General features: G+C 46.3%; 1 protein-coding gene across 3 annotated transcripts in view; it reads left to right on the top strand.

The window, feature by feature from the left end:
- Window positions 1–319: 319 nt before the first annotated feature.
- KANSL1L (KAT8 regulatory NSL complex subunit 1 like) overlaps window positions 320–15,075 on the top strand; it is a 98,615-nt gene continuing 83,859 nt past the window's right edge. For 2 of the 3 annotated variants that reach the window (XR_010306806.1, XM_064163913.1), the window contains exons 1-2: window positions 320–404; window positions 8,033–9,150. Coding sequence is in view for 2 of the 3 variants with exons in the window: in XM_064163913.1 (XP_064019983.1) it covers window positions 8,063–9,150 (1,088 nt within the window). In the remaining variant the exon portion in view is untranslated. Of the gene's footprint in view, window positions 405–954; window positions 1,153–8,032; window positions 9,151–15,075 lie in introns of those variants that run through there. The other variant, XM_064163914.1, reaches the window with a different exon arrangement.

The following is a 15,075-nucleotide window of genomic DNA, read 5'->3' as shown; positions in this document are numbered from 1 at the left end:
AGATGTGGCTTTTGCTTTAGTTGCGTGCGCGTCGTGAGGGTTGTGCCCGCACGGGCCGGGGTCCGGCCGCGCTTTCCCCTCACCGCCTCGGCGGGACCAGGGGACGCTGCTCCGCGCGCGCCGCCCCCCTCCCACCGCGCCCCACGGAGGCGCGCGCGGCAGGGGGCGGGTCCCCGCCTCCGGCGCTCGGCCAATGGAGAGCCGCCGCTGCCGCGCGGAGCCCCGCCCTCCCGCGCGACGGATTGGCTCGCGCCCCTCCCCTGCGCGAGGCGTCCCCGCCCCCCCCGCCCAGCTGCGCTTTAGCTGGGCGCGGACTCTTCAACAGCGGCAGTGGGCGCCGCGCCGGGAGCCGAGCCGCGCGGGCTGGGGCGGCAGCGCCGCGCTGGAGGAGCCGGCGGGCGGAGGCAAGCGCGGGGCTTCGCGGGGCAGGCAGGGGGAGGCGGCGAGGTCGGCGACTGGCCGCCGCCACTGGGCTGCGGGGAGCGCCGCGCTGAGGCGCGGGTTGGGGGGGGGTTAAGAAACGGGGCCGGGCGGCGGTTCCCGCGGCGGGAGCGGCGGTGGCGCTGCTGGGAGCTTGTGCGCATGCGTCAGGAGGAGAGCGGGGTGGGGGCGGGGCGGGGGGGCTAACGGTCTGGGCGCGGGGCGGGGCGGAGGCGGGGGCGGAACGCGGGCGTGTGAGGCGGGGGTGCGGCAGCAGCCGGCGGGCAGGGCTGGGCCGGCGCGGCGGCTGCTGCCTTGCGCTGGGGGCCTCCAGCTCCCGTGAGGGTTCTGGCGTTCTTTCTCTCGCCCCGCGCCCTGCGAGAGCTCTCTCCGCCGGCCCGATCCTTCCAGAGTTCTGGCCATACGAAGGGGTCCGGGCGCGGGGGGTCCCTGTAGCGCAGCGGAGTGGGTGCCGAGTCCCTGCTGCTCTTTATTTAACTTTCGCTGTTCGGATGGAAAGCTTTAGGCTGCGTCTTCATGTGAATCTTTTTTCTGTTTTTTAATTTCTGGCTTAAAGCCTCTATCTCATCATCAAGGTGATCAGATTGCCACAGATTGCTTTGCCTCCCGGTGACTAACCAGGCTGGCTTCCCAGACTGTGGAGTGCATACTCATTGAAGTGCACACCGTCTAAAGTAGATAGCAAAGCTCTGGACGGAAGCTCACATCCAGGTGTGTCTCTCAGCCTTCGCTGAGGTTTCCTGTGTGGCTTTGAGCACTTCATCTAACCCTCTTTGTGCATCAGCTGCCTGGCTGCAAAATGCTGAGGCATTTCCCAAAATAAAATGTAGCAGTGGCTGAGATATTTCATATCTGTCAGCAATAGGAAGCGAATTAAACTAATTTAGATTAAACATCCAAATCACTAAAGCCTGGTTTTTGTCAAAAGGTAAATGCTTCCCTTTTGCTGCTTAATTTAATATGAGAGGAAATATTAAAAACCAGACCGTGTAAAGCATGGTCATGTTGAGAGATGTACTGACTGAGAAAGCTGAACTTAATGTAAGGAGAAATACCAAAAACCAGACCGTGTAAAGCATGGTCATGTTGAGAGATGTACTGACTGAGAAAGCTGATCTGTGTGCCTTAGGACTCTGCTGCCTTTTTGGTCCAGATTGTGAAATCCTGTAGATGTTTTAGGGAGCTTGAATTGCACTCTTCTTAATTAGTGTTTGTGAGCCCGGATGGATCTTCTTTAAGAGCAGGTTTTGTGGCCCTCCCTTCAAAGACCGAAATGTGAAAGAGTAAGTGAAATGTTGACGAGGACCTTTCAGTGCATCTAAAAGCGTTGCAAATATAAGTATTGTATTACATATAAATATTACAAGACATTTGTAGAGCCTACTTAGAAAAGTACCTGCCTCTCTGTGCCACAAAGAAGTGTTTAATTTTGGCATATGTTAAAAACTATTTCAAACATTGCTTCAGAAATCTAGGATATAGAATGAAGGGTGAGTTGATGACATGGGAATAAACTTGGGAATAAGATCTGTTTATTCAGAAGCAGTTATGAACGAGGAGAAAAACAACCCTGTTCAGAGGTTTTTAATGAGTCATGGATTTTATCATAAATGCATATTAATGAGTTCCACTCAAAGTCTACCCTTTTTGATGTTTGTGATTAAAACTGGGTGGTCTGGCTTAAACTGAGCCCTCTTGCTAATCAGAGAGAGACTTAGGTGTGCTTATTGTATTTCGTTAGTTGGCTTGGTTTGGGTGGTGGTTTGTGTTTTGCAAAAAGGAGTAATTTGTGTTTGTATTTTGCGGGGAGTGCAGAACTCTGGAGTTAGCAGTTTTGTCTGTGTGCTGCTTGTGCAGTGAGAGCTGCTGAAAGCTGAAACTCCCCACATAATCCTGTTTGGTTGGCTTGGTTTGGTTGTTGTATTCTTTTTTTTTCCCAATCTATTAATAGAACAAAATACTGAAATGCTTAAATACTCGTCATGAGTAACTGGGCTGCTTTTGGACTGAAAACAAAAGCTGCTTGCTGAGGTGATTTTTTTTTTCTTAAAGGCCAGTCTTGGGTGTGTTAAATAAGGACTTCTTTCCTTTTTCTTTCATACTCCTAACCAGGACATACCTAGTGGGACCAGTATCTTTTTTGCAGTCATTGCTGCAAACTCTTCTGTTAGAAACAGCAGATGATGTTACTGAGCTCTTCTCCCTGCTCTTAGAAATTGCAGTGAGCCGGTCCCGATGGCGTTACTGAGCTCTTCTCCCTGCTCTTAGAAATTGCAGTGAGCCGGTCCCGATGGCGTTACTGAGCTCTTCTCCCTGCGCTTAGAAATTGCAGTGAGCCGCTCCCGATGGCGTTACTGAGCTCTTCTCCCTGCTCTTAGAAATTGCAGTGAGCCGGTCCCGATGGCGTTACTGAGCTCTTCTCCCAGCGCTTAGAAATTGCAGTGAGCCGGTCCCGATGGCGTTACTGAGCTCTTCTCCCTGCGCTTAGAAATTGCAGTGAGCCGGTCCCGATGATGTTACTGAGCTCTTCTCCCTGCGCTTAGAAATTGCAGTGAGCCGGTCCCGATGATGTTACTGAGCTCTTCTCCCTGCGCTTAGAAATTGCAGTGAGCCGGTCCCGATGATGTTACTGAGCTCTTCTCCCTGCTCTTAGAAACTGCAGTGATCCTGTACCTTTTGTGAAAGTGGGGAGCTGTTGGTGAAGTGTACCCCGAGTGGATGGATGCGTCCCACCAGGCAGGGCTGGCAGAGCTGGCCAAAGTCAGCCCCTGCACGCTCGGCTCGGCACTGCCTGTCCTGGCGCTGCTCTAGTGCCTGTCTGCACTGCTTTATTTTTGTCCAGTGATTACCAGGAAGGCTGCCCAAGAGGAGCTGGGGATTATGGGGCAAACAAAACAAAGCTGTAGGGAACCAGGTTAGTCACTTGTCTGTAGGCAGATCAGCCTTGCTCATGTAGCTGCCGTGTCTTCTGCATGTTTTCTATAAGAAACCCTAATGCAGCTCTTTCCACTTCAAAACATGGCATTTTGGAGCACTCTTGCTGAGCTTGATTTTGGGTATTCTGCCTGCTGCAAGTGCCTTTGCTTTTGGAAATGCTTTCTAGACAAGGAATAAACATTGGACAGTTTCCTTATCTAAAACACTGTTAATCTGTGAATAAATTGGAAACATATTAATTTGAAATGTTAATAAGAACAAATAAAGTTAATGTGGATTCTCCTTCTCTGTGATCTGAGCTAGATTATGGTCCTGCTCTGGCAGAGGGGTTGGACTCGATGATCTCATTGGGTCCCTTCCAACCCCTGGCTTCTGTGATCCTGTGATAAAGGGCAAATGTAACAGTCTTCTCCTGGTCTCCAGGAATCTGATTATTAACAAGGAAGTTTCAGGAGAGAGGGCTGGTACACAGGAGCCTCACGCAAATGGACTTTTATTGTCTTTGAAAATGAGAAGATCTCAAACAAAAACCCACTAAAAGACAGAGCAGTCCTCCCCTCGGGCAAAAATCCCCTAAAACATTGTCTGCAGTGTTGTGTAACTAAAGTGATAGTGTTATGCAAGGGTGGGAAGAGTCAAGAAGTGAAAGGACTATAAACAAAAGCTGGGAAGGGAATGCCACCCTGAGCCGGCATGGCTGTGGTTGGGCTTCCTTATCTTTATTTTAATTACCAACGTGAAGATACCAGGTACAGGCGTTAGACAAACCCCGCTGAGGTAAGCCTGGCAGGAAAGGGTATAACATGGAAACGGTGAGGAAGGAGTAGGAAAGAAGCAGGAGGACCTGTGGAAGGGTGAGAGGAGGGAACAGGATGCGGGCCCGGGCAGCAGTGGGGCTATGGGCAGCTGCGGTTCCTGGTTATACCCTCCTAGGTAATTAAGGCATTAGGGGAGGATAAGCAGAGTCACTTCAACCATCACTTGCTGTGCATGACTGGTACTTGTTTCTTCCCTTCCCCAGTACTTATCTTGTATCAGCTTTTCTTTTTTACAATGCTTTATAGCCTTTCAAGTGAAGTACATATTCAGCAGAGGAAAAGCAAACTGCCTGCTTAGTAGCATTTCAGCTGTTATGGTTTTGAAACCTCAAGTAGTACACAATGGAAAAAATCCTTGAAATGCTTTACCTATGACAGAAAGCTTTTCCCAGAATGAAAATACAAACTTTTCCTGAATACCATGTTGCAATACTGGCTTTCCATCCCTCTGCAGTTCCACTCCTCCCCAAAAAAACAGCTTTGGTTCTGGAAACTCACTTCCAATAAGGGTGGAGTGAAATTATTTTTGCTGGTTTCTGCCCGAATGAAATGAAATGTGTCAAAATGAAATTCTCATTGAGCTGAGTACTGGTACTAAAGTTTGAGTTTGAATTTTTTGCAGGTGATAATTTGGTTTGCTCATACGCCAATATTTGGGGGGTGTGTAAGTGAGCTTCTTGGAGAAATGCCAAGCCGTGGGGAGAGGGACAGTACCAGCTTGAAGAAAGTCTGTCTGGTGTCACTGAAATGAGAGCAACGCACCTGAAGTGTCTCACACGACTGTCTTCAGTGCAGAAACAGTGGTTGCAAGTTGCTATATAAAAGGTTGAGTTTCTCGCTTCAAATCATGCAGGTTTTTTAGCTATATTGCAATTTAAGTGTCTTCTGCCAAGAACTTCTGCTTGCTTAGTGGCTTGTCAGTGCCCTTTGTGGTTCAGTTTGACCATACTTTGATTTCATCCCCTCCTTCCACTAAAAGTGGGTGGGGAAAGTTCCCTCTGAAAAAAAAAAAATTCTGGTGGTGTTCATTGCCATTTAGGAAATATGAAACTGTCCTGGAAAGGTATGGTAGTATTTAAGGAAATGGGATCAAGCGAAACCACAGCACTCTGCAGAGTGTTTTATGAAGCCTCTATCTTTATGTAAGTTTAAGGTGCACATTGAGGCTGGTTTGCTTGAGCAGCAGCTCTACCATGTGTGGATGTTTCCTGGCTTTCCAGAGTAGCAATCTACAACTGTTGGACACTGGGTCTGAGGAAAGTAGACAGTGAAGTTGGAGCAGTTAAAAACTAATTGTTCAGTGTATGCTGGAATGTGTCCAGAGAAGGACCATGAGTATGATCAGAGGGCTGGAGCACCTCTCCTATGAGGACAGGCTGAGAGAGTTGGGGTTATTCAGTCTGGAGAAGAGAGGGCTCTGAGGAGATCTTATTGTGGCTTTCCAGTATCTGAAGATACTGGGGAAGGCTGAGGAGGGGCTATTTAGGGTGTTGGGTAGTGAGAGGACTGAGGGGAGAATGGATCCAATCTAGAGGAAGGGAGGTTGAGATTGAATGTTAGGAAGAAGCTCTTCCCCATGAGGGTGGTGAGACATTGAAAAAGATTCCCCAGGGAGGTGGTGGAAAACTCATCCCTGGAAATTTTTAAGGCCAGGGTGGATGTGGCTTTGGGCAAGCTGATCTAGTGTGAGGTGTCCCTGCCCATGGCAGGGGGGTTGGAGCTGGATGGTCCTTGAAGTCTCTTCCAGCTGTTAGGCTGACTGGTCTCTGAGAGCTTCTTAGAGTTCTCAAGGACAGGTCTAACATGGGGACTCCACTGAGTTCAGTTACCTCATAGAGAAAGTGTGGGCTTCAGTTCTCTCCCCTTTGTTTTAGCCATGCTAAATCACTTTGACTTAGTTGCCCTATGCTGAGGGGTGTGGAGTCAAAGGTGTCTGAATCCATACTCCCTTGGACTTGAAATTGCTGTGCCTGCAAGCTCTTAGAAGAGTGGAGAGACAGAGCCACGAGTCAGCCAGATGTTAAGAGCATTACTGAGTCACCAGAGCCTTTACCATGAGGGGCTCCAGCCCTCAGCAGTGCATTTCTCTGTCTGATCCTGGTAGTTGGGCTCTTACTGAACTGCTGTCCATTGAAATCCTCTATAGTCTGAAGTTACTGGCTTGTTGATGAAGGTTAAAATCCTGGGGATTTTAATACATCGTTAGGACTAGCATTAAGACCACCAAACCTGACCCTTTTGCTTCTGGATAGGTGATGTACAGGGATGGAAACCTCATGGGTGAAATGTGCGTGGGGTATGAGAGGTCATAAAGCATACAGAGAGTGTTAAGGCAGTCCTGGAAGACGTGGTTCTCTGTGTTTTCCTTTGGATTTTCAAGGTTAAGGAGAAAGTATCCAGACTGGTCCTTCTCAGCTCCTTAGGTTTCCCCATCTCTCTTTAATGTTCGCACCCTCAGTGTGAAGCCTGCAGTTAATAAACAAGCTAAGGCCTCAGAGAGGGAGTCTGCTTTACTTAAGATCCATATGTGGCAGTCCCAGAATTTTTGACCCCTTATGGGATCTGTGCATTCAAAATTGCTGAGCTAAGCAGTTGCTGTGGAGATCAAAGAAAGCAAAGACATTAAAAGGAGGGCCGTGGAAGTGCTGCTCAAGTAATACACTGTTTAAGCAGAGAATTCACTGCGGCATTACTGTGCTACACTCACTTTTGTTGCTACCCTTACTGCTTCTAGTTTTGTCTTTGGCTTCCTAGTGAAGAACTGACAGCAGCAGATCTTTCAGGCTTCTGCAGGCCATGTTCAATGAAATCTTTAATTGGCTTTATTTAGCCATCTCCTAACCAAAGCTGGAAGTGCAGCACAAGCCTGCTCTGCAGGCTGTGGAATGGAATACACACAGCAAAAACTGGCAAAGGTTGACACTAGTCTTTCTGATCCCCACATTTGAGAGCCCTACATCTAACCTACAGCAAACCACAGGCTGAGAGGGTTTGTAAAGGCAAACTGTCTTTACTCAGATTGTTACCAGAGAATATTCTGTTTGTGTTCTGCAGGTAGTGCAGGTGAAAGATGGTTTAGGATACACTGGGAACTTTGAATTCTCTGGTCTTAAAGCATTGGCCTTGGTGATTTGTTGCTGAAGTGTATGTGTGAGAACATGTAATACAGCAATCAAATGCCTGCTTTATATACATGTACGTTAGGTGTATTTCTTCCAGTAGTGCCTCTTAGTTTATTTCAGTGTTTTATCTCGTGGCAGCTGTTGTACTTTGCTCAACTTGGAATAGCTGCGTGGCTCCCATTTCTGTGATACTGTTGATGGTGACTCAAGGATAAAAAAGTTATACCCAAACACAACTCAAAGAGTGGTTCATCTCCAGAGCAGATGAAAACAAACCGAGCCCCGAGTTGTGGAGTGGGAATGTGTAGATGTGCCTGTCTCTGTGTGTACATACACATAGATGTATGCTTGCACATGTATGTGTTTGAAAATGCTTACAGGCACATTTGGGCAAGGTTAGATGACAGTCTTGGACTTCTGTGAGTTTTATTTCTGAGACTGATAAGATCAGAAATGCAATGAGGTATGAATACTTAATCCCCTGAGAGGTAAAGACTGCACATGAAGCAGCCTCTGAATGAAGTGAAGAAAAACTCGTGTTGTTGTTTGACTTGGGAGGGAGCACAGTCTGTCCATGTGCTTTAGATAATGTCCTTTGTAATGGGATCTTTGAATAATGTTGAAATGTCAAAGGAATGAAATAACTGACAGAGTTGTTGTGCTTGTACCATGTCATGAAAATGAGGAAATTTACATGGCCCGTGTTATTTTCAGGTTTGCTGTAACCTACCTACCGTAGCTGTAATGACACCAGCCCTCAGAGAGGCAGCAACAAAAGGTCATGGTATCCACTTGTCACCTTCTTTGTCCTCTAGAGCTATGGAGTCTGATACAGCTTTGTGCGTGGAAAATTCCAGAGCAGTGGAAGAGAAGATAAAAGAGGACTCCATCGCACAGATTACGTGCTCAGTCCTGGGGTTCTCCACTGCTGAGCCCAACCTCAGGAATGATATCTTCAGCATGCAGCATTTTGGTTCTCCACCGTCCTCCAAGCACTATCAGTCTGTCTTGTTAATGAGCACCAATCCTGCCTTTAGCAACAGAACCGGGAAGCAGGCGAAAGCAGGAGAGCCCAGCTGCTCCAAGGTGAGAAATTCATTCCATAATGGTGCTGACACATCATTTGCCCAGATCAGTCATTCACAGCCTGAGCAACAGGTCAAAGGAGAAACATTTTCAGAGACCACATCTCCCAGTTTGGCAGAAATGCAGAGGCTTTTGGATTCCAATGTACCTGAGTCCAGTAACACAGAAGAAATGCAACTTTCAAATGGTAAATGGTACAAGAAGAATGGGTTTTTGGGTAGGGCTTTGGAAGTCTGCACTGAAACAATAAAAGGGGATTTATTACACCAAATTCTTCACGGGCCTTCAGAAGGGATTTTGAGCTGCACCCAGGAGGAGGTGAGTGCTCGCTTACTCCAGTGTGTCACCAAGCAACAAATGGAAATCAGTCGTGCCAAAAGAACTCAGAAACGTTTACAAATGCTCCTGGCCAAACACGTTATCAAGCACTGTGATCAGCAGCTGAAATGCTTCGTGAAACATCAGCTACAGAGAATGAAGGTTTTCCACGAGCCAACCAGATTTTTGAGCAGTAGCTCCCTCAGGTGCACTGAAGGTTGGCCAGAGAACAACGCAACTGCTCTGGGGAGTAGTTTGAGTGTGGATGTACAGAACGGAGTTAGCGTTGCCCCCGGGGAAGTCCGGGGGTTTGCACTTTCTGCTGGGGGGCTGCTGTCTCGCGTGGAGCAGGATCTGGACTCCGATGCCACATGCAGCAGCTCAGATGACGATGGTGAGGAACAGACTGTAAGAACAACGGTGGAAGCGTAAGTGTTAAATTCCTGCTGGACTCATGTGCTTCATGCTTACCAATAGAGATGGAAGGGTCTAGCCCTGCCCATTTCCTCTTGTGTGAGTAACCTCACTGGCTAGATTGTCCTCTTGAAATCAACAGGTCTGCCTGTGGGAGCTAGGTTTGGCAGGGGCCAGACAGAAAGAACAAATTACAGCATTTAAGGAACAGCTACTTAACTTTACTGGGCTGCTGAGACCTAGGGTTTGTCCTGCACTCCTAGCAGCTCGTATGACATTAGTACTGCTTGTTACTCAATACTCAGATGGTGCTGCAAAGCAAAGAGTGATAGTAGTGCTGTACATGATATGACTGGCTGATAGGAAAATAGTTTTGATTTTATTATGGAGCTATTAAGAATCAGTCAGTGTTAGGACTGTCCACTATGCTAAGTAAAAACGATCATCTAAAGCACTTGTCAAGCCATACAGTATCTGGGGGGGTTGTATATTGAAAAAGTTAGGCTCTTTGAACGGTAACTTTTGAAATGTTCTGCTGCTGTGACTGAAGCTATCAGTAGTAAGTTTATTGTTGCTTTTCCAAGAAGGTCTAATTGACTAAAAGTGTCCAGAATTGACAGGGATCCTGTCAGAACCAATTACTGTAGCTTTGGAAGGTGTGGTGGTCAAGAGAAGTAAGGAGTCAAATTGTTCCTGTTGGTGGTATGGCTGCTTCTTTTTCTTTTCCTTAGTGTACTATTTACACATGAAGAAATTTTAGGGAGTGGTGAAAAGATGGCTGCTGTCCCCTTCCTGCAGCTGGAGAGAACAGCTATGTCCTGAGGTCTGTTAGGATGTGGTAGTCAGGACAGTGACACACAAGAGAGCTTCACACAAACGCAGCAGCTTAGTATGAGCTTCGTAGCATCTGCATTTCTGGCATTTGAAATCAGGACTGGGTTTGCATATTCTGACATCCTCTTACACTCTGCTCTCAGAGAGTGTCTGGAAGCCTTCAAGAGAGATGCTGGTGTTTGAGGGAAAATAAACCACTTTAAAACATAGTAGAGTGGTCTGTTTCTTAAAAAGCATCACGTTCAGAAGAAGTCAAGGAAGCCTCATCTTGAATTGGGAAAGAGCTGTGCCCTGCTATGTGCTCATTGCTTCAGTGTGGCATGGTTTTAGCAAATCCCTGCTGTGTTGCAGTAAACTGTAGGACTGGAAAAGAGAGGAGGAAAAGTGCAAAGTACAAACTAGAATTCATTTTCTCTTCTTTTACATATTATTAGAATGGTAAATACTCTGCTACGATCTGACTAAATCTCAAATACTTTGGATTTGCAAAAGAGTGTCCTCATTTGAAGTGTTCTAATGAAAAGACAACATTTTTTGCTCTTCCCAGCATAGGAGAATCCACATTCTTCTTCTATCTGATGTGTTTGAACTTCTGAGCAATAGCTCTGCCTCTAGGATTCTTATCTTGTGATTGCATGAACTGAAACTCTTGATTCTCGAAGGGTGGTGGATGATGTAAAACTTGAAGTAAAGTTCTGTGTGAGGATTTTCTTTATTCTTCTTGCCAGGGACAGTTGAGTTTCCAGCTCTGCCCACCAGTCCTTCATGTTTATTTCTTCTTTGGGCTTTTGAATTCCTTAAGTTATCTCTCTTTCCACTTCAGACTTAGTCAGTTTGGTTTGTTGCATTGACGAAAAAATCCAGAGAGGATTATTAAGTTCAAAGACACCAAATTTGGCTCAGGAAATCCCCAAGCTGCTGTTGCTGGCAGCTGAGGGAGTATTCTGGAGAAGCTGCCTCCGTGCCTTCCCTGTTGTGAGTTATTTTGGCCACTTCTAAGAGGCAGGAGATTGGGTATAAGCCGACTCGATGCCATCCTTTTTTTGTGGATTCGTTTTTTTCCTCCTCTTTTCTGTTCTCACTGGTGAACAACAATCCAGCAGCAGTGGCAAGGTTAGCAATGTGCATTGCCTAAGGCCTCGCTGCAGTGGCGGTGCAAGAATCCCTGGGGTTTGAACTGCTCTGCGAGGCCAGCAAGGTCACAGCTAAAGTGCTCCTTGATATAAGCAGAAGACCCTTGTCTGTGCTTAAATTGTCATTGTAGTGAGCAGAGGCTACCTCTTACTTGACTGTGTCATCATGATCACCTTTGAATGGTTTTCTTCTTTTCTCCAACTTTCCTAAGACTTGTCTTGGTGGCTCCAAGGCTGCGCTTTTTCTTCTGGGTGACAAAAGTGAAGCAGTTGTTCACCAGCGCAGCTGCAGGGATTCGCTGTTTCCTGAGCTTTACCACTTGAAAGGCTCTTTGGATCGCCTTTCACCTGAACAAAAGCAACAAAGTTAACATCCATTTTTATTTCTGCCGAGTGGATTTGCATTCTTTGAAACGCCTTCCTCTCCTAGGGAATTGACTCTTGGTGCGTTCCAGAAATAATGTGATCCTGTGGGTAAGATAATACTTGCTGCCTTGCCCCTGGTTTATTTTTTGTAGTGCAGACTTTTACTGAGCTGGAAAGACTCTTCCTTTCTGGTGTCCTTGGCGTTTAACTGTAGATGTTACCAGGCTCTACGAACGCAGTGACGAACGGGACAAATGTTTTATGTTTTGCTTGTGTCGCAGTTTCCTGAGTGCATTTACCTTGAGGGTACAGTCAGGCTGGTGGCAGGCCATTGTCTGCCTGCAGCAATTTTTATTCCTTTCTTAGGGGGGGAGGAGGTGTCAGTCCAACCTGCAAGGTGGGGAGGAACCTGCAGTTGCAGTCTCTACCTGAGAACAGTTTGTTTCTCATCAGTTGATTCCGGCTCCAGTTCTTCGCGGTAGGAAAAACCCTGGAGCTATTTTTAGCAGTTTGAACCTGTTCGTTCTCATTATCCTGAAAAGAGTTTTCCCCAATAAGCATTGACGTAAGATCTTCTGAGCTGTTTCTCAATGCTTTGTGTCTCGGGTAGGATTGTCTTTATCCATCTATTTCAATACTTTTGTTGTTTAGTTGTTCATCCCTCGTGCATTACATAGATACTGTTATGAAGACAAGAGAGATGTTTGGTCTGCTGGTGAAGGCAGCTCTTCCAGTTGGCTGTTCACAGTCATTGGAAAGCCTCAGCCCATTTCAAGAGCTTAATCAAATCACATTTGGTCCTTTTAAATACTTGATAAAAAGGAATAGGGAATAACAGTTGGCTTTTGCCAGGAATCTTGTCATTTTGCTGTTAGTGGCAGCTCATGAATGCCTTCAACTAGTCAGTTCTTGTGGAAGGTTTCTTAGGAATTTGGAGTGCATTTCAGTACCATTCCAGCCCATTTGTGTGCAGGAAACTCCCAAGACACCACACGTGGGATGTGGTAGTCCTTCTCTTTGCTTTCTCAAGGGCAGATATTAAGTGCTGTTCCTTAGTTCCCTGTTAGGTGTTAGCAACCAAAGTGGGTGAAAGGCCTGAGAAGGGCATCACAAAGCCAACCATAAGTGCAGTTCCTTCAGGAACTCATAATTAACATCAACCACTTGAAATGCAACATAGTCAACGTTTCAGCAGCTGAGTTTGCTTGGATCTTCTTCCTGTTCTTTGAGGTTCATGGAGGTGGAAGATTCTCCGTAGGAATGGTCACAGATTTCAATCAAGGTGAATTGGGAGAGCTCAGAGTTTTTTCCTGAGCACAGCTCTGGTATGGAAGTTGTGTAATGTATCATAGAGTCATAGAATGGTTTAGCTTGGAAAGGACCTCAAAGGCCATCCAGTTCCAATCCCCTGCCATAGGGAGGGACACCTCCCACTTAGAACAGGTTGCTCAAGGCCTCATCCAACCTGGCCTTGAACACCTCCAGGCAAGGAGCAGCCACAACCTCCCTGGGCAACCTGTGCCAGTGTCTCAACACCCTCACTGCAAAGAACTTCTTCCTAACATCTACTTTAAATCTCCTCTCTGCCTATTTAAGGCCATTCCTCCTTGTCCTGTCATTACAAGCCCTTGTCAGTAGTCCCTCCTCAGTCCTCTTGGAGCCCCCTTCACATCCTGCAAGGCCACTCCACAGTCTCCTCCAAGCCTTCTCTTCTCCAGGCTACAGAGCCCCAACTCTCTCAGCCTGGCCTCACAGCAGAGCTGCTGCAGCCCTCTCAGCATCTTGGTGGCCTCCTCTGGACTGGCTCCAATGCGTCCATGTCATTCTTGTGCTGAGGGCTCCAGAACTGCACCCAGGGCTGCAGGTGGGGTCTGAGGAGAGTGGAGCCAAGGGGCAGAATCCCCTCCCTTGCCCTGCTGCCCACACTGCTCTTGCTGCAGCCCAGGACACTCATTCCAGGCACACTCCACATCCTTACTCATGTATTTTGTGTGTCCTCCTGATATAGTTAGAAGTTCTGGTTGTTTATAAGGAAGTCTGATGCTGAAATGGTTATTTGGGAAGCTGTAGGGTAGGGAGTTTTTCCTCTATGTGGGTTATGTGTATGATATCCCAGAATCAAAAGCTAACATCACTGGGGTTCTTGGAAGCACAGCTGCTCCCTCCGTCAACAATAAGACAGTAGCTAATTGATTAGAGAGCAAAGCTGCTTACAATAGATTTTTCTGCAAAGTAAGTAGCTCTGTCTGGTCGTGACAAGTCTTGTGCCCTGTTTCCCCAGTCTTCCTTCCCCCAGTCCTTCTGCATAATTTAGTGGTGTTTTTTTCTTTCTGGAAGACTTTCATGCTTTTCCTCTGGTTTTTGAAGGACATGTTTTACTGATTATCCTCCAGCAACCTCAAGCCTGATGAAGAAGCACTGTTAGATTTTTCCATGCCCATAGGGTTTATTGTGCCTGGAAACTTTTACAATGAATGTGCAGAGATAGTAAATCTTATTTTTTCTTTTTTTTTTTTCCCCTTCCTATTTTTTTTCCTCTTGCTAGTTGGAAAAAGAGAAGATGGGAAATCTGTTTTTAGTGTAAATACTAGGTGGTGGTGGGAGCAGGAAGGCAGGCAGGAAGGAAATACTCTGACTGGTATCTCTAAGGCTAATCTGTTTGTTCTAGATTCTTTTCCATTTTTCATAGCGTTTTTTCTCATGGCTAATTGAGCAACATCAGTGCAGTTCCACAGACATCACCATAGCAGACACTAAGGGCCAGGGTTTACTGCATGTCTTTCAGCCAGATTATAAGGGGAAGCTGGTTGTTTTTGCAAGGTCAGGTCCTAATTTTCCACTCTGAGCTGTAATTTCACTTCATACTTGATATGAGAACTGGATTCTGGTTTTGAGAAGGGGAGGAAGGGAGTCTGCCAGGGCTAAATACTGCTCTCCATTTTTCTTAAGCACAAACCCCTACTTGTTTCCAGTTTTGAAGACCTTTTTAGTTTACAAGTCCAGGAAATGTCTTATTTGCATAGAAGATTAATGTGAGGGCTTTTGAGTAAGTGTAAATTCCTAGGTGCTAGTAATACACTGATTTCAACATGTTTTATATGCTGCATTTCCATGAATTCCATTCTCTCTCAATTCTTGGCTCCTGTCACTAGGATGTGGGAGGAGAATTGTTACCAGAGGATGAAAGAAAAGATATCTTTATATTACCTTCTCTTTTTGCTCTAGGGATGTATTATTTCAGAATATATTCAACAGCACTTGCTTGGATTTCCATAAGATGGATTTACAACTTCTTTAGGGTCTCACATGCATTAACTGCTTTTCTCTGGAGAGCTCAAGTACAGCAATAATAACTTGCTTTTGAGCAGGGCTTCCTTCTCACAATACCAGAGTAACATTCTTGTGAGTGAGTGTCCTGATTTCTAGCCTGTAATTACATTAATGTTTTTACAGCTGCTGAAAGCAGACTGAAAAGTTGTAATGAAAGGCAGAAGGTTTGACAAGTTGTAACCTGCAAGGGAAGCTCAGAACCAGGAGTGTCAAAGCTTTGGAGTTAGATAGGAGTTAAATACATATTAAAGGAAAAGTTGGCATTGCTCTTCTGAA

Source organism: Pogoniulus pusillus, chromosome 24 (genome assembly GCF_015220805.1).
Source record: "Pogoniulus pusillus isolate bPogPus1 chromosome 24, bPogPus1.pri, whole genome shotgun sequence".
NCBI classification, from domain to species: domain Eukaryota; kingdom Metazoa; phylum Chordata; class Aves; order Piciformes; family Lybiidae; genus Pogoniulus; species Pogoniulus pusillus.
The sequence above is the reverse complement of the archived record's forward strand: the minus strand, read 5'-3'. Positions and strand labels throughout refer to the sequence as shown.